Source organism: Gorilla gorilla, chromosome 21, assembly GCF_029281585.2.
Source record: "Gorilla gorilla gorilla isolate KB3781 chromosome 21, NHGRI_mGorGor1-v2.1_pri, whole genome shotgun sequence".
NCBI classification, from domain to species: Eukaryota; Metazoa; Chordata; class Mammalia; order Primates; family Hominidae; genus Gorilla; species Gorilla gorilla.
The window spans coordinates 10263189-10281780 of NC_073245.2; the positions used below are offsets into that span (position 1 = coordinate 10263189).

General features: G+C 50.9%; 1 protein-coding gene across 2 annotated transcripts; it reads left to right on the top strand.

Moving 5' to 3' along the window:
- Positions 1–5928: 5928 nt before the first annotated feature.
- On the top strand, positions 5929–14059 carry NRSN2 (neurensin 2). 2 transcript variants are annotated; one of them, XM_063702499.1, is made up of 4 exons: positions 5929–6015; positions 8448–8562; positions 8837–9031; positions 12398–14059. In XM_063702499.1, the coding sequence occupies exons 3-4, from the start codon at positions 8843–8845 to the stop codon at positions 12821–12823; spliced, it is 615 nt and encodes a 204-aa protein (XP_063558569.1). In that variant the 5' UTR covers positions 5929–6015; positions 8448–8562; positions 8837–8842; the 3' UTR covers positions 12824–14059. The 2 variants fall into 2 exon arrangements, with proteins under 2 accessions (XP_063558569.1, XP_055228344.2); XM_055372369.2 differs by lacking the exon at positions 5929–6015 and adding an exon at positions 6093–6337 and having other exon boundaries at positions 8815–9031.
- Positions 14060–18592: the final 4533 nt, after the last annotated feature.

The following is an 18592-nucleotide window of genomic DNA, read 5'->3' on the forward strand; positions in this document are numbered from 1 at the left end:
GTTCAACTTACAGACACTACATTGTGGCTCTTCTTGGTGGTCCCCTCCCCTCCTCCCCAGGCTCTCAGAGGATACAGGATCCCTCCTTTGCTAGTCAAGGCCAGCCCATCCCCCTGTATATTTGACTTCATCTCTTCCCACTGCCCCAGGATTTCATCCACCCCTGCTCTGATATCAGGGGCCCCCTCCCCTTCTGTCCATGGTGTGGGGCTTTTTGCACTTCACACACACACACACACACACACACACACAGGTGCACATACATACACACCCCTTCTCCAAACCACTCCACAAAGGGCCCCTGCCTCCTCACTTTCTTGCCTTCCACATCACCCCTCAACCTAGTGCAATGTGGCCGCCTCCCCTATCACACCCTAAATTCTCCTGGCCAAGGTTCCCACTGACCTCCTTGTTGCCAAATCTAAGTCCTGTTGTCCTGCTGTGTGTCTCTTATGCACTTGGCAAGGCTGAGCAGGCCCTTCTTGGAAATGTGTTTCTTTGGTTTCTATGACACAATGCACCCCCACTCCAAAACACACATACACACATCCCAGATTCTTGCCCCCACCCACCACCACCCGCTATCTCTCTAGATGCTTCTGTGGTTCTTTCTCCTCCTCTGACCTCTTCAAATGTAGTATGGCGGTTTTAAAACATGTCCATAATTTTTTTTTTTTTTTGAGATAGAGTCTCACTTTGTTGCCCGAGCTGGATACAGTGGTGCGATCAGGTGCGTGCCACCATGCTCAGCTAATTTTTTTTAACTTTTAAGTTTTTTGGAGAGATAGGGGCTCCCTATGTTGACCAAGCTGGTCTCGAGCTCCTGGGCTCAAGCGATCCTCCCATCTTGGCCTCCCAAAGTGCTAGGATTACAGACTTGAGCCATCGTGCCCAACCATGTCTGTAAATTCTTTAAGACTCCTCCCACTGAGTAACAGAGTCTGTTTCTTCCCCCTTGAATCTGAGCCAAACTTAGTGACTCAGACTACAGTAGAAATGATTCTATGGTGACTTGTGAGGCTGGGTCATAAAGGCAATGTGGCCTGACTCATGGGAGTCCTGAGCTACAGTGTAAGAGGTGTCAACACTCTCAGCTGCCATGCTGTGAGGAAGCCCAACTGGCTCATGCAGAGAGACGACATGGAGAGGCCTTGAGGCTACATGAAGAGAGATGCTTGGCCAGCTCCCAGCTGCTCCAGCTTCCACTGTAACCACAAAAGAGACACCAAGGCAGAACCACCCAGATGAGCCCTTCCCAAATTCCTGACCCACAGAAATTGTGAAAGATGATAAAATCACTGGATTTGGAGTGGTCTGTTATGCAGCCATAGACAGCCAAACAGAGGCATCTTAATCTGCTTGGGCTACTATAACAATTTAGCATGGAGCAGGTGGCTTGACAACACACATTTATTCCTCAGGTCTGCAGGGTGAAGAGTCTAAGATCAAGGTGCTGGCAAATTCCATTCTGCTGGCAACCAAGGGCCTGAATTCTGGTGTACAGACGACCATCCTATTGTAGCCCCAAATGGCACAGAGAAGAAGCCAGCTCTCAAGTCTCCTCTTATCAGGCTGTAATCCCTCCCACAGGCCCACTTCCAAATAACATCACCTTAGGACTTCAACATATGAATATGAGGGAGATACAAACATTCAGTCTGCAGCAGAGGGCTTCGTTAGAGCTCTGACCTGAGCACGCTTCATCTCAATGTCATTGTTTTTGCCAGCTCTACATCCACTGCCCTTTCTTTTTTTGCTTTCTTTTTTTTTTTTTTTTTTTTTTTGAGACGGAGTCTCACTCTTATCACCCAGGCTACAGTGCAGTGGCACGATCTTGGCTCACTGCAACCTCCGCCTCCCGGCTTCAAGTGATTCTCCTGCCTCAGCCTCCGGAGTAGCTGGGACTACAGGCGCATGCCACCACGCCCGGCTGATTTTTGTATTTTTAGTAGAGACAGGGTTTCACCATGTTGGTCAGGCTGGTCTCAAACTCCTGACCTTGTGATCCACCTGCCTCAGCCTCCCAAAGTGCTGGGATTACAGGCATGAGCCACTGGGCCTGGCCCCACTGCCCTTTCTTACAGTAATAGTATTTCAATTTCCCTTTAGGGAAGCTCTTCAAGCAGGTTCTCAGTCCAAGAGGTTTCTCTGGGTTAACCACTGCCAGCCACCCAAAGGGTGAGCAAGTAACCAGCCCATCAGAGACACTCCAGTGGGTTCAGTAAATGACATATTATCTAACTGGGGTGAGGGGAATCAACATCAGGGCTTTTCCTGAGACTATAGGGAGAAACAGATTCTTTTCCCAGCAGTTAAATTTGAAGTCTGTGGCCATTTTGCTACCATATAGGGGAAATCTGCCTGACATTGAAGCCAACACAGATGAGGAAAGAGCCAAGAGATAAAGAGAAAGATCCTGAGCATCTGGATACAGCCATGCCTGAAGCCAGTGTCCCTTGACTTCTCAATTATGTGAGCCTTTATATTCCCTTTGTTTAAAGCCAGTTCAAGTTTAAAACTGCCATTTCCAGTGAGAACAATTCCCTATGTTGTATCTAAGGCCAAGACCTTGCCCCTGACTCTAGGCCAGTATGTCCTGTACAGTGCCATTCAACTCTGCCAAAAGCGAAGGGCATCAACTTCTCCACAACCTGGCTTTCCCTCATCTATTTTACATCTCTGTTAATGGGAGCATCACCCACCTGACCTATAAACATAAAAGTCAGCCTCTATCCTCTCTCTGTCAGCCTCTCTCTGTCTCTCTCTCTCTCTCTCTCTCAATCCCTGTCACTTCCCTTACTTCTTAGTAACCAAGAAGTTCTGCCAACTTAACTTTATGGACATTTTTCACACCTGCACCCTCCTTTCCATTTTTCCTGCCCAGTCCAATTCTTCATCATTTCTCACCTAAATTTTTACAAAATCAATAGATAACTAACATAGAGGTGTACAGTAAAAAGTGAATTTCGGCTGGGCACGGTGGCTCATGCCTGTAATCCCAGCACTTTCGGAGGCCGAGGCAGGCAGATCATGAGGTCAGGAGATAGAGACCATCCTGGCCAACATGGTGAAACCTCATCTGTACTAAAAATACAAAAAAAAAATTAGCTGGGCATGGTGGCATGTGCTTGTAGTCCCAGCTACTGGGGAGGCTGAGACAGGAGAATCGCTTGAACCCGGGAGGCGGAGGTTGCAGTGAGCTGAGATCGCACCACTGTGCTCCAGCCTGGTGACAGAGCGAGACTCCGTCTCAAAAAAAAAAAAAAAAAGTGAATTTCATTCCCACCCTTGCCATCAGTTACCCTCCCTCAAGACATCTACTGTTACCTCTTTCTTGTCTATTTTCCCAGAAGTTCTCTATATGTGCCATCTTTTTGAGAATTTCAAATGGAGGCATACTATCAAGACTTTTCAGAACACTGCATCCTTCTTCACTTGAAGTGTGATTAATATAAATAACTATAGACTAATTTCTTCTTTTTAATGGATGCATAGTATTCCACAAAGAGATATAATGTATATAACTTGTCTTCCATTGATGGATATTTAAGTTGTGTCCCAGTTATCTGTTAGCACAGAACAAAACCCTCCAAACCTAGTGGTATAACACAACAACCACTTGAATATCCTTGTGGGTTCTGTGTGTCAGGAATTCAGGCAGGACACAGTGAGGCCAGCTTGTTTCTACTCTGCAATGTTTGAGTCTTCAGCTAGGAAGATTTGAAGATTTGAAGGCTGAAGCTGATTCAAATGGCTGGCCACTGGAATCATCTTCCCCTTCCCCTTCCCCTTCCCCTTCCCCTTCCCCTTCCCCTTCTACAGTGCAATGGCATGATGTCGGCTCACTGCAACCTCTGCCTCCCGGGTTCAAGCAATTCTCCTGCCTCATCCTCCCTAGTAGCTGGGATTACAGGTGCACGCCACCATGCCCGGCTATTTTTGTATTTTTAGTAGAGACGGGGTTTTGCCATGTGGCCAGGCTGGTCTCGAACTCCTGAACTCAGGGGATCCACCCGCCTTGGCCTCCCAAAGTGCTGGGATTACAGGTGTGAGCCACCGTGCCCGGCCTCATTGGTTCTTCTTCACTCACTTCTTTTATGCTTGAACTGGGATGACTCAAAGCTAAGCTTAGCTGGGACTGTGGTGCCTTCATGTGTCCTCTCCTGATGGTCTTGGCATCCTCACAGCATGGCAGCCTCTAAGCAGACATGGAGCCCTAGGTAGGCATGGTGCCTCAGGCTCCAAGAGCTAGAGTTCTAGCAGAAGTTGCCTGTACTTTTATGTCTGGACCTTAGAAGTCAGAGTGTTACTTCCACCGTACTCCACTGGTTGAAGCAGTCATCAGCTCACCCAAGATTCAGAGAGGGTACAAGGATCCCACCTCTCTACAGAGGAGTGCTAAAGAATTTGCAGCTATATTTTAAAACCTCCACAGGTTGTTTCCAATCTGTAGCTATTCCTGTAGTTCATTTTACAGGCTAACATCTCTTGAATGTCTTCATTTCTCTGCACCAGGCCAAGACACTGTCATCTCTGATCTCTTCGCTGATCTCTTGCTGTCACTCTTGTGCTCAACATGCTGTTCTCTTGACAGCAGCCAGAGGTCTTTTCAGAATGAAAATCAGATCACATCCCACCCCTCTTCGTAACCCTTCCATGGCTCCCCACTACCCTTGGGCTGAAGCTCAAACTCCTTACCTTGGCTTATGAGGCCCTACAAGGTCTCACTTCTGCCTGCCTCTCCAGTGCCATCTCCTGTCACCATTTGGGGCCTTTAGTTTTGAGCTGCAAGAGTTCCTCCCATCACACACACACACACACACACACACACACACACACTTAAATGAGTAAGTAAATAGAACATACAAAACGCTTAAACACTTTGCACATAATGAGCATAATATGTTTGCTACTATTATTAGACTGTCTTCAGTAAATATTTACTGGGCTGCCTACTCAGTGCCAAGCACTATGGGAGCCTCAGAGATAAAACACGAACAAGAAATATGTGGCCTTGGCCAGACGCGGTGGCTCACGCTTACAATCCCAGCACTTTGGGAGGCCGAGGCAGGTGGATCACTTGAGCTCAGGAGTTCAAGACCAGCCTGGGCATCATGGCAAAACCCTGTCTCTATTAAAAATATAAAAAATTAGCTAGGCATGGTAGTGTGTGTCTGTAGTCCCAGCTCCTCAAGCGACTGAGGTGGGAGGATCACCTGAGCCTTGGGAGATCGAGGCTGCAGTGAGCCGTGATCATGCCACCGCACTCCAGCCTGGACAACAGAGTGAGACGCTGTCTCAAAAAAATAAAAATTAAAAAAAAAGAAAAAGAAAAACTAAAAAGGAAGATGTGGCCCTATCTTGCAGAGCTCATTCATCTGTGTGTCCCCAGCCCCTAGCACAAGGAGAAACAGAATAGATGCTCAAGACACAAAGGCATGTTTGTGCAAGGGTGCTTGATGAAGGTTGGAGGGGCACAATGACTTTCCCAAGATCACACAGCAAAAGTGGGACAAAATCAAGGCCGACAGCTCATGACAGGGTGTGAAGCAGATGCAGCTGCCTGGCACAGGCTGGCTCTCCAGGGAGATGGGCAGTGGGCACACATTGCCCAGGGCAGAACTGGGGCTAGGGGAGGAAAGAACAAGGGAGGCTGTGCCATTAGCTCCTTCCAAAGTGGAAGTCACTTCTCTCCCAACCCCGAATCCTCCACCCAAACTCCCCTCTCAAGGTACAAGGGCTGATCCTGTACCAGGGATGGGTAGGGACTCAAAGAGGAAAAGAGGATGAAAAGAGGATGGGGACTGAGTGAGAAGTGAGGACTTCAGAGAGATTAGGGGCTCTCAAGGCAAGTGGGAGGGGACTTCCCGGTAGGAGCCCGGAGAGAGATGGGAGCCTGTGAAGAGGGCGGGGGCCCAGCGAGGAGATGCCGGTTTCTACGCTGGGGTGGGGCTCCATGAGGAGGATGGAGACCTGGAAAAGGGACTGACGGTGCAGCGAGGAGATGAAGGCTCAGTTAAGGGACGGGTCTTCCATGAGAGGGGTGGGGAGCTGCGGGGGATGATGGGCGCTTCGGTGAGGAGTTTGAGGGACTGCATGAGGGGTTGGGGCCCAGGGAGTCCCAGGGGTCCCTGTGAGGGAGCTGGGGTGTCCGAGCGAGCAGGGAACTCTGGAAGGGGACAGGAGCTGGGGGAGCTGCAGGCGGCCGCTGTCTGCAGAGCCAGGCCCCGAGGCGGGCCGACGCCCCCTCCCCCGTCCCCGTGTCACCCCCGCCCCGAACTGCGGCGCAGGCGCGAGCCGAACCCGCTTTTGCTCGGCGGAGACAGCAGGCAGAGAGGTGAGCTTAGCCCTGCCCCGCGCGCGGCCGGACCCCAGCCCCAGCCCCTGGAGAATCCCCGCGCTCTGCCCGCATCCTCAGCCCGGGCTGTGTCCCGCCAGGGCCGGGACCTTTGCGCCTGAGCCTCGGCTTTGGGAGGTGGGGGGGTCTCAGGGAAGTAGCAGGGGCAGGAGACAGCAACAGCCCCATCGCCCCTCGACGCCTCAGGGTTGATAGGCTGGGTAGAGGCTTCAAAGGACACGCCCCACCCCCGCCAACTCTTCAAACCGAAAACCCATTCCTACCCCTGTCCGCCTCAGTTTCTCTCTAGGGAAAAGGACGCAGTTGGTGTGGACCGGGGGATCGGTGGTCCTGGCAGAAAGAGTGGCGCGGGTGCAGGTGGGGAAGGGAGGCGGGAAATGGCCTGATTTCCCCGGCCGACACCCCCTACCCATCCCCCTCGGGAGGGCGCCCCTTCTCCCCCGCCCAGGCAGCGCGGGACGCCGTAGCGGGCGAGTCTGAGGGTCTGGGAAGGACAACTGAATGAGGCTGCGCAGAGGCGACAGATTCCATCCATCTTCGGGCCCTGGCTCCTGTCACTTCCGCCCGTGCCTCCCGCCCCTCGCCTCCTCCCTCCGCCGCAGTCTCCCCACGTCGGACAGCGCAGCCCCCTCCTCTTCCCGCTCGCTTCCCACCAAGCTCCTCCCGGCTCCCGGCTGGGGACGCCTCCCTAGCGGTTCCCGTGGCAACCCTCGTCCCGGGTGCCTGCGCCCCGCCCCCCGCCAGCTAGACCTGCTCCCTGCAACCCTAAAACGCCAGGCGGAGGGGCCAGGCCGAGGGGGAGGCACCGTCAGGGTCACCTTCCTTCTCCAGTACCAGCAGGACTGAGTGATTACGTCTGTTTGGAGTAGGGGAAGCGGAGAACTGGAGGGGAGGAGCTGACCCAGGTCAACCGTCCCGAAGCCCCCTCCACGCCTCCTCACCTGTGGCCTTTAACAATGGTCTCCGCACGGAGGCTCCTACCGCCCCCAGGCCCCGTTTATTCCCCCCTCCCGGGCCTCCCCAGCGCCTCGCCGGGGCGGATACCGCGCTGGCCGCCCCCTCCGCACAGCCCGCCCCGCCCACCTCCTCCGGTGAGCCCTCCCCTCCAGACCTCTCGCCCTCCTCCTCCGACGGTCCTTCGCTTTCAGTCTCTGCCTTTTCCCGTGCTCTGTCATGGCTTTTGTTGTTGTTGTTGTTGTTTTTCCTCCTTTTCTTCCCCGCTCTTCTTTTCCCTGAATTGTAAGTGAGGAGGGTGTACAGCCACTATTTATGGACAGGCTTTCTTGACAGCAATCTTGTGTGCCGTGTGACTCCAAGCAGAACCTCCAACCGTGTGTGTGTGTGTGTGTGTGTGTGTGTGTGTGTGTGTGTCGTACCTATCTGGGTATGTCTCTGTGTGCTTTGTGAGCATGTCTGTGTGTTTCTCTGTGCCGTTTCGGTGAGTTTCCCTATGCAGGGATTTGAGCACCACATCTGATTGGAAGTGAGGGGCAGCTGTCAGGACCTTTATCTTACCCTTTGGAACAAGCACATTGTTTCATTTTGCAGGAGGCTGCTAATTAAGGCTGAGGGCCATCATGGAGACTGGGGTAGAAGCCCAGTCCTCCCCCAACACCTCCTGGCTTTGGTTTGGGCCAAACCTGTATATGGATATACAAGTACCTTCCATTCCCAAGATCCGTGTCCACTTTTGTGGAAAAAAAAAAAAGGTTATTTGATAGGTTTCTCTGGAAATCTAACAGCCCTTAAGCCTAAGAGCCTTTAATCCTGAGGGACCCTGACTTTCACTTCCAATGGAGTCAAAATTCATTGGAATCTGGAGGCTTTCAGGGGCAGTCCTGGGGAGGACCTTTTATAGCCTTGCAGCTTGGGAACTCCAGCCCAAGTGTCAGCCATGACAATTACCCCCAGGAGGGGGTCTGAAGGGGAGCGGAGGGTGAGGCTCTCTCATTCCGGATATGGAGACTAAAAAGTTCAAGATGGAAGTAATAACAAAAAAATTACAGTACTAATCACAACAGCTACCATTTCTCAGCATTAGACACAATAACTGTATGAAACAAGTATGATTATTAGGTCTGTTTTACAGATGAGGAAACTGAGACCCAGAAAGGTGGAAGCACTTGTCTAAGGTCACGCCTCCAGGAAGCAGTGTGTCCACGACTCCAGTCCAAGTGGTCAGGCTCCAGAGCCCACAGTCCCAGGTACTGGGTGGCCTCCAGAGTAAACATGCACATTTATTGACACCTCCAATTGCCAGGCACTGGGCTAAGGCCTTCAGTGCATTGGCTCATTCGCAGTGTGCTTTGGGAAGGACAGGCTGGGATTCCAAAAGGCCAGACTGTGCTATGAGTGTAGGGTGTCTCAAGTGGGAGGAGAAGCGGGTGGGGCACAAAGATTTAGGGGGCTTATGAAGGTCACCATGAGCAGCTCCCACTAATCCCTCCCTCCGTCAGCTGCACCTTACCTGCTCCCCAGGGGTCCATGATGCCGAGCTGCAATCGTTCCTGCAGCTGCAGCCGCGGCCCCAGCGTGGAGGATGGCAAGTGGTATGGGGTCCGCTCCTACCTGCACCTCTTCTATGAGGACTGTGCAGGCACTGCTCTCAGCGACGACCCTGAGGGACCTCCGGTCCTGTGCCCCCGCCGGCCCTGGCCCTCACTGTGTTGGAAGGTAAGGCCACATGAGCAACTCCCATGATTCCTCTGCCTTGATGGAGGAAATGAGTCTGAATTTGAGGCTCAGAGGAAAAAAGAAGAGATAGCGTAGTAGTTAGGAGTCTTGCACATTCAAGCAACAGAAAACCCAATTCAAATGGGTTTAAATAATGAAGGGAGCCTTCATTGTATTTGTATTTACATACAAATTATTTACATAATTATTTACATATTTATTGTATGTAAATAATGGTGGCTCATGCCTGTAATCCCAGCACTTTGGGAGGCTGAGGTGGGCAGATCACCTGAGGTCTGGAGTTCAACACCCGCTCTGTCAGCATGGCAAAACCCTTTCTCTACTAAAAATACAAAAATGGACCGGGTGCGGTAGCTCACGCCTGTAATCCCAGCACTTTGGGAGGCGGAGGCTGAGGCTGGCGGATCTCGAGGTCAGGAGTTGGAGACCAGCCTGGCCAACATAGTGAAACCCTGTCTGTACTAAAAATACAAAAATTAGCTGGCTGTGGTGGCGGGCGCCTGTAATCCCGGCTACTCGGGAGGCTGAGGCAGGAGAATCACTTGAAACCAAAAGGTGGAGGTTGCAGTGAGCCGAGATCAATCCATTGCACTCCAGCCTGGGTGAAAGAGCAAAACTCCCTCCAAAAAAAAAAAAAAAAGAGCCGGGCGTGGTGGCAGGCGCCTGTAATCCCAGTTACTTAGGAGACTGAGGCAGGAGAATTGCTTGAACCCAGGAGGCAGAGGTTGCAGTGAGCCAAGTTTGCACCATTGCACTCCAGCTGGGCGACAGAACAAGACTCTGTCTCAAAAAAAAAAAAAAAAAAAAAAGAAGGGAAAATGTTGCTCATTTTTTAGAAGAGAACCAAGGTCCAAGGTTGCATACTATCAGGCAAAGTTTGATCCAGCAGTTCAACCCTTTATACCAAGGACTTTGCAAGTTTTCTTAGTCTTCAGCCTCCTCATGGTGCGCCTACCCTGGTAGCCTGTTAGCTTCAGACTCTCCCCACATGTTCCCCAAATGGCCACTACTGTGTGGACTCTCAGGTCTTCACTCCACACCATCTAAGGGAAGTCAGCATTTCCTGTGGTATTTCCTTCAGAAAAGAAAATAGCCTGTAGTCCCATCATTTTGGGAGGCCAAGGTGGGTGGATCACCTGAGGTCAGGAGTTCGAGACCAGCTTAGCCAACGTGGTGAAACCTCATCTCTACTAGAAATACAAAAATTAGCTGGGTGTGGTGATGGGCGCCTATAATCCCAGCTACTCTGGAGGCTGAGGCAGGATAATCACTAGAACCCGGGAGACAGCGGTTGCAGTGAGCAGAGATCGTGCCATTGCACTCCAGCCTGCACAACAAGAGTGAAACTCTGTCTTAAAAAAACAAACAAACAAAAAATGGCCACGGGTACTGGCTCACACCTGTAATCCCAGCACTTTGAGAGGCTGAGGCAGGAGGATTGCTTGAGCCCAGGAATTCAAGATCAGCCTGGGCAACATAGTGAGACTTCATCTCTACTAAAAATAAAAAATTAGCTGGCTGTAGTGGCGCGGGCCTGTGATGCCTGCTACTCAAGAGGCTGAGCCAGGAGGATCGTTTGAGCCCAGGAGGTTGAAGCTGCAGTGACCCATGATTGTGCCACTGCACTCCAGCCTGGGCAACAGAGTGAGACTCTGTCAAGAAAAGAAAAGAGAGAAGAAAGGAAGAGAGAAAGCAAAATAGTAAGATATTAAAAACATGTTACCATTTACCTTAGCACCAAAGAAGAGAGAAATACTTAGGTGTAAATCTAACAAAATATCTGCAATATGAGAAGAACTACAAAACTCAAAAGATATCAAATAACTAAATAAATGGAGAAATAGTTCATATTCGTGGATTGGAATAGTCAAGATGTTAGTTCTTCCCAACCTGATCTTTGATTCAATGCAATGCCAATCAAAACCCCAGCACGTTATTTTGTGGACGTCAAAATGTCACCTCCTCAGGGAGGAGATCCCTGGACTGAGTCGGGTCCCTTGCTTTACTCTGGGCAAACTCTGTGCCTATTCATTCCTCAATACACTTACCACTTTGCACACTTGTAGTTTATATGGAGAGGTAAAAGATTCAGGATAGCCAGAAATTTAAAAATCATTTATAAGAAACAATGCTTTTCATTCCCAGAAGTCCTGACAAGCATTGCATTGGCTCTCATTGGGTCACTTGCCAGCCTTGAACTAATTACTATGGTTAAGAGATGGACTATGCTGACTGGCAGGAAGTGAGGTTCATCTCACTTAAATCTTACTGTGGTTTCTCAATGGTAGACTGGAGTACCTTGCCAGGGCAGAGAAAAAATGTGAAGAATTGATGTCTGTAACAGCCAAGGAGACTAGTCGGCCAGGGTGCACCAATGGGTCAAGGTGTAGAGGTGGCAATGAGCTGAGTGCCTGCTATGGGCATAGCTCTTTGCTAAATATTCTTGGGAGACTGAGGCAGAGGGTCCCTTCTTCTGCTTTCAAAGGCCTTCACTCTAGTGAGGAGGTAAGGTGCCAACCTCTGCAGAGAGGCCAACTTACATAACTTCAGGTCAGGTCTGTAGGGAACACCAGGAGAGGAAATGATCAAGGAAGACTTCCAAGGAAAGGTTAGTGTGTATCTAAAATTTTTAAGCATCTTCTTATTGCGAGGCACTGTGCTAGGCTCTTGGGAACACAGAATTTAAGACATGAGGTCCCTGTCTTCGAGGAACTCTTTTAGCTGTGGTTTATTTAATCATTCAGCAAACATTTATTCAGCCTTTGCTCTGTGCCGGCACGTGCTAGGTACAGAAGACTCCTAGTGAGCCAAAACAGGCACAGTCTGCTCTCATGGAGCTCTCAGTACTGCGGGAGAGGCAGACGTCACTTACATAGCAACCAAAATACATGTCCAAGTGTGCACAATGGTAAGTGTATTGAAGAATGAATAGGCACAGTTTGCCCAGAGTAAAGCAAGAGACCTGACTCGGTCCAGGGGTCTTCTCCCTGAGGAGGTGAGGTTTGAGATGAGATCTGATGGTGCATAGGAGTTAACCCAACAGAGACAGGGAAGGTAGAAAGGATAAAGAGATGAGTTGGGATGGAGGGAAACGCAGGGTTGGCCGGAGAAACCCACTGCTAGGTGGGAGCTGGGAAGGAAATTAAGAGGCCTCAGGATTCCAAATAAAACATGACAGTTTATGCCTCCTGTCAGTTAGACCCCAGCAAGTGTGTTCTGTGATTCCCATCTCCTGAGGATGGATCAAGGGGTTACCCTTAAGTCTGGTGAGGATCCAAGGTGATCCCTTGGTCAGGGGCCCCTGGCTGACCCTGACTGCTTCCTGGTCTGTCTGCTTCTCCCTAGATCAGCCTGTCCTCGGGGACCCTGCTTCTGCTGCTGGGTGTGGCGGCTCTGACCACTGGCTATGCAGTGCCCCCCAAGCTGGAGGGCATCGGTGAGGGTGAGTTCCTGGTGTTGGATCAGCGGGCAGCCGACTACAACCAGGCCCTGGGCACCTGTCGCCTGGCAGGCACAGCGCTCTGTGTGGCAGCTGGAGTTCTGCTCGCCATCTGCCTCTTCTGGGCCATGACAGGCTGGCTGAGCCAGGACACCAAGGCAGAGCCCTTGGACCCCGAAGCCGACAGCCATGTGGAGGTCTTCGGGGATGAGCCAGAGCAGCAGTTGTCACCCATTTTCCGCAATGCCAGTGGCCAATCATGGTTCTCGCCACCCGCCAGCCCCTTTGGGCAATCTTCTGTGCAGACTATCCAGCCCAAGAGGGACTCCTGAGCTGCCCACATGGCCTAAGGAAGAGCCAGATGTGGGTCCTGGATCCTTCCCCCTTCTCACCATAACCCCCTCTCAGTGTTTCCCCAACTTCTCCCTTTCAGCAGGGTCCCTTTAGAGCCCAACTCCAGGTCAAATCTGGAGCTCAAATCCCAGTGCTCCCTCCCCAGGGGTGGGGCCCCAACTCTTCAAAGATGCCAGCATTCCTCAAGTCCTCCCAAAACTTCCTACCCACACCCTCTTCCCAAGGCCCTCAGGGACAGAAAACATCTCCTTCAACCCGTCCCCACTCCTTCCTCTGCATGACCTTGGGCAAGCCCTTGCCCTTTCAAGCCATCAGCTCCTGCCTCTCTGCCATGAGGGCTTTGGATCAGATTCCTCTTCTCGCCAGGATGAGGACACGCACTGCCCTCCATAGACACAGATGAAGGGGTGGGGGTCATTCAGCTCGAATGGGTCCCAGATGCTCACTTGGACTTTCCCTGCAGGATGAGTGAAGATGTTTGCCTCTCACCGTGTGTCTTCTACCTGCATTTTGGCATCAGAGCCCCCCAGCCCACCCACCATAGGCAATTACTAGCCCTAGTTGATAGGTGAGGTGGGTGAAGAAGGCTGGAGGTGACATGTCCGAGGTCACACAACAAAGCAGCATGCAGGAACTAGAAACACATCTTCAGCCTCCTCCTGGGCCAGCTCTTGTGCTGCAGGTGGGGCGGAGCCAGCCTGCACCTTCCTGGTTCCCTGAGGGTCCTCAGGGTGGAGGACAGGTTTGGCCCAGAAAGACTAGCCAGAGGCCTGATGGTCCCAGGTGGCTCTGGATATACTTTGGATATGGATTTAAATGGTCTCTAAGAGCCGGGGGTAGGGGGCAGGAAAAGTGGGTTGTCTTTGCCCCTCAAAGTCCACCTACCTAGAAACCAAGCCCACAGGTCTTGGCCGTGACCCTGATAATAAATGTGCTCTCTCAGAGGCACCAGCCCCTCCCTCCCCAGCCGGAGGCGTCGTCTCTCTTCTGTACCACTAGAAGGAGCTCTGATGCAGCTGGAGAGCAGCGCTCAAGGCTCTCGCCCCCGCCCCTCCCTAACCCTTACCTTCAGTCTCCACCAGCCTGAAGGGCCTCCTAGGGGATCCTCAGGCAGTCCCCACCAGGGCACACCCTACTGTCCTTGTGCCTCACGCCCCCTCATCCTGCACCCCTTCCATCCCACCTTCCCTTTCAATAAACAGCTGGGATGGATACTGACTTTGTTTCCTTTCTCCCTGGCCACTGGGGCGTGGGGAGGAGAAAGACACAGACTCAGGAGCACCTACTGTGTGCTGGGCACGACCCATTATTTCTCATTCGCTCCTCAGGATAACCTGTTGAGAAAGGAATTATTGTCTTCTTCTTTTTCTTTTTTTAAAGATGTTGTCTCGCTCTGTCGCCCAGGCTGGAATGCAGTGGGGCGATCTTGGCTCTCTGCAACCTCTGCCTCCTGGGTTCAACCAATTCTCCTGCCTCAGCCTCCCAAGTAGCTGATATTACAGGTGCACGCCACCACGCCTGGCTAATTTTTGTATTTATAGTGGAGACGGGGTTTCACCATGTTGGCCAGGCTGGTCTTGAACTCCTGACCTCAAATGATCCACCTGCCTCGGCCTCCCAAAGTGCTGGGATTACAGGGTGAGCCACCATACCCAGACTTATTGTCTTCATTTTACAGATGCGGTAACTGATGATCAGAGAGGTGAGTGACTTATTTTTTTTTTTATTTTTAATTCTTTTTTATTTTTTTCGAGAGGGAGTCTGGCTCTGTCACCCAGGCTGGAGTGCAGTGGCACGAGCTCAGCTCACTGCAAGCTCCGCCTCCCGGGTTCATGCCATTCTCCTGCCTCAGCCTCCCGAGTAGCTGGGACTATGAGTAGCTGGGACTACAGGTGCCTGCCAACACACCCAGCTAATTTTTTGTATTTTTAGTAGAGACGGAGTTTCACCATGTTAGCCAGCATGGTCTCAAATCTCCTGACCTCGTGATCCGCCCGCCTCGGCCTCCCAAAGTGCTGGGATTACAGGCGTGAGCCACCGCGCCCGGCCTATTTTTAATTCTTTTTATTTCAGTAGCCTTTGGGGTCAAAGTGGGTTTTGGTTACATGAATTAGTTCTATAGTGATTCTGAGATTTTAGTACACCCATGACCTGAGCAGTGTATACTGTACCCAATACGCAGTTTTTTATCCCTCATCCCCTCCCAGCCTCCCTGGACTCAGTCCCCAAAGTTCGTTATATCACTCTGGATGCCTATGCATCCTCATAGCTTAGCTTCCGCTTATAGAAGTGAGAACCTACCGGATCTGGATTTCCGTTCCTGAGTTACTTCACTTAGGATAATGGTCTCCAGCTCCACCCAAGTCCTGCAGTGGATTTAAATGCTCAGCCTAGGGCCTGGAGGGGTGGCTGGGCCAGGCGAGGTGGCTCACGCCTATAATCCCAGGACTTCGGGAGGCCGAGGTGGGTGGATCACCTGAGGTCAGGAGTTCAAGACCAGCCTGGCCAACATGGTAAAACCCCATAACTACTAAAAATACAAAAATCAGCTGAGCATGGTGGTGCATGCCTGTAATCCCAGCTACTCGGGAGACTGAGGCAGGAGAATTGCTTGAACCCGGGTGGTGGAGGTTGCAGTGAACCAAGATCACACCATTGCACTCCAGCCTGGACAACAGAGTGAGACTCTGTCTCAAAAAAAAAAAAAAGTGCTTAGCCTGATTGGCCTATTGCCTGAGTGTGGAGCTCCTGTCTTTGGGTGGGAAGGAGATTTCTCAGCCACCTTGAGAACACACTTCCCCTAGTTCTGAAAGGAATGTGAGGGCCAGGGAGTGGGAGAGGGGGCTGAAGCCAAAGGTGAGATCTTTTCCAGGCCTGGAAGAGTAATTAACCCCTTTTGGCACTCACCAGGGGCTGGGCCTTGTTCTTAGTGCCTTACAGAATTCGGGAATTCATTCAACCAGGACGACAACCTCTGAGGTGGCGGCTATTATTCTCAAACCTAGTTTTTCCTAAACTCCAGGCTTGCGTTTCCATCTGCATTCACCTGGATGTTGAATTTAAACTCAACTATCTCAAACTGTTCTCCTTATTACCACCTCCCCGACCAAACCTGCCTCTACTATGCTGCCCACATCTTAGAGAGTAGCGTCCCCATTCTTCTGGCTGCTCCAGCCAAAACCTCCTCTCTTTCCTCACACCCTGTATCCAATCCATCAGCAAGTCCTGTCAACTCAACCTTGGAAATATATCCTGTACCCAACTACACCTCGACATCCCCGTGGCTGATTCCATGGTCTGAGCCACCAGCGCCTCCATCTGGATCATTGCACCAGCTTCCCCCGGTCTCCTGGCTTCTGAGTTTTGAACCCCACCCTACTCCACGCCTTGACTCCCCAAGTCTAATTACTACACAGTAGCCAGACAGATCTTGTTAGAACATAAACTAGGTCATGTTCCTCTTCCGCTCCAAACCTTCCCATGGCTCCCACCTAACTTAGAGTAGCCAAAACCCTCCCTGTGGCCTCCAAGGCCCTACACAATTTGCTGATTTCCACTCCCCCTGCACCTTCCTCTGTAACCCCAACTCCCACCACTCTCCAGGTTCCTGTGTCCTCTCCAGCCAGGATCCTGACTCAGGGCCTTTGCCTCACTGTTCCCTCTGCTGGGGTGCTCCTCCCCAGTTGACGACATGGGCAATTCCTTCAAGTCATTGCTCAAACATCACCTTCTCAGCAAGGCCTTCCCTGAGCAGCCTATTTAGAATTGCAACCAGGCCAGGCGCAGTGGCTCAAGCCAGTAATCCCAGCACTTTGGGAGGCCGAAGCAGGTGGATCTCCTAAGGTTGGGAGTTCGAGACCAGCCTGACCAACATGGAGAAACCCCGTCTCTACTAAAAATACAAAATTACCCAGGCATGGTGGCACATGCCTGTAATCCCAGCTACTCGGGAAGCTGAGGCAGGAGAATCACTTGAACCCGGGAGGCGGAGATTGTGGTGAGCTGAGATCGCACCATTGCACTCCAGCCTGGGCAACAAGAGCGAAACCCCATCTCAAAAAAAGGAAAAACAAAAAACAAAAAAATGCAACCATGCCGGCCAGGTGGAGTGGCTCACACCTGTAATCCCAGCACTTTGGGAGGCCAACGTGGGCAGATCACCTGAGGTCAGGAGTTGGAGACCAGCCTTGGCAACATGGTGAAACCCTATCTCTACTGAAAATACAAAAATTACCCAGGCATGGTGGCACGTGTCTGTAATCCCAGCTACTTGAGAGGCTGAGGCATGACAATCACTTGAACTCGGGAGGTGGAGGTTGCAGTGAGCCAAGATCGCGCCATTGCATTCCAGCTTGTGCAACAGAGCAAAACTCCGTCTCAAAAAAATAAAAGGAAGCTAACACAGAGTATAAATGGTGCAGGCAGTTTGACAATATCAAAATAGAAAATACACATGCCCTTTGATTTCTCCCTCTTATGCAGGTGGATCTATAGATTCAACTCTACATGTTGGAACACTATAGTATTATTTGTAATTAAAGCATTTGGAAACAACCTAAATGCTCATGGTAGGGGACTATTAATAAAATACGGTAAGGCTGAGTGCAGTGGCTCACGCCTGTCATCCCAGTGCTTTGGGAGGCCAAGGCAGGAGGATCACTTGAGGCCAGGAGTTCAAGACCAACCTGGGCAACATAGGGCAACATAGCAAGGCCCCATCTCTACAAAAAATTAAAAATTAGCTGGGCATGGTGGCACATGTCTGTAGTCTCAGCTATTAATATTTGGGAGGCTGAGGCAGGAGGATCACACCACTGCACTTTAGCCTGAATACTGAGTAACAAAGCAAAACCCTGTCTCTCTTAAAAAAAAAATTGGGGGGAAGGACAAGTCTTTTTTCTTTTCTTTTCTTCTTTTTTTTTTTTTGAGATGGAGTTTCACTGTTGTTGCCCAGGCTGGAGTGCAATGGTGTGATCTCGGCTCACGGCAACCTCCGCCTCCTGGGTTCAAGCAGTTCTCCTGCTTCAGCCTCCCGAGTAGCTGGGATTATAGTTATGCGCCACCACACCTGGCTAATTTTGTATTTTAGGTAGAGACGGGGTTTCTCCATGTTGGTCAGGCTGGTCTTGAACTCCCAACTCCTGGCCTCGGCCTCCCAAAGTGCTGGGATTAGAGGTGTGAGCCACCGTGCCCAGCCAGGACAAGTCTTCTTACAGAAGAATTCCAATTAGTAAATGTAGAAGGATTGAGAGAAATTGAAAAATCATCATTAGAACACCGGAATAATAATTGCTGCAGGCAACATCTACCAATGAACAATAAAATGAGTGGGTGAAACCTTAAGGAGAAACAAGGATTTTTTTTTTAGAAATGGGATCTTACTACATTGTCCAGGCTGGTCTGGAACTCCTAGGCTCAATGGGATCCTCCCACCTCATGCTCCCCAGTAGCTGCTACTACAGGCACATACCACCCCACCAGGCTTGAAACAAAATATCTGCATAGCCTCAAAGTATCTACCCCCAAATATGTATTAATTAGTATGGTGGTTTTAACATATGCATTCAAGTTCTTTGATGCTCTGCCATCTAGGAAATGGAGCTTAATTTTTCTCCTCTTGAGTGTGGGCTGGACTCAGCAACTTGCTTCTGACAAGTAGAATGTGGAAAGGCAAAAACAGTGACTTCACAGTGGAAAAATCTGGCAGACACCACCTTAACCAAATGAAGGCTGGCACCACCAGTCAA

Excerpts from the sequence above, each read along its gene's own strand:
- NRSN2 (XM_055372369.2), top strand. The coding sequence starts at position 6,097 with ATGAGGGGTTGGGGCCCAGGGAGTCCCAGGGGTCCCTGTGAGGGAGCT. Across the intron at positions 8,563-8,814 it reads TCCAGAGCCCACAGTCCCAG|CTGCACCTTACCTGCTCCCC; the intron begins GTACTGGGTGGC and ends TCCCTCCGTCAG. Across the intron at positions 9,032-12,397 it reads GGCCCTCACTGTGTTGGAAG|ATCAGCCTGTCCTCGGGGAC; the intron begins GTAAGGCCACAT and ends GCTTCTCCCTAG.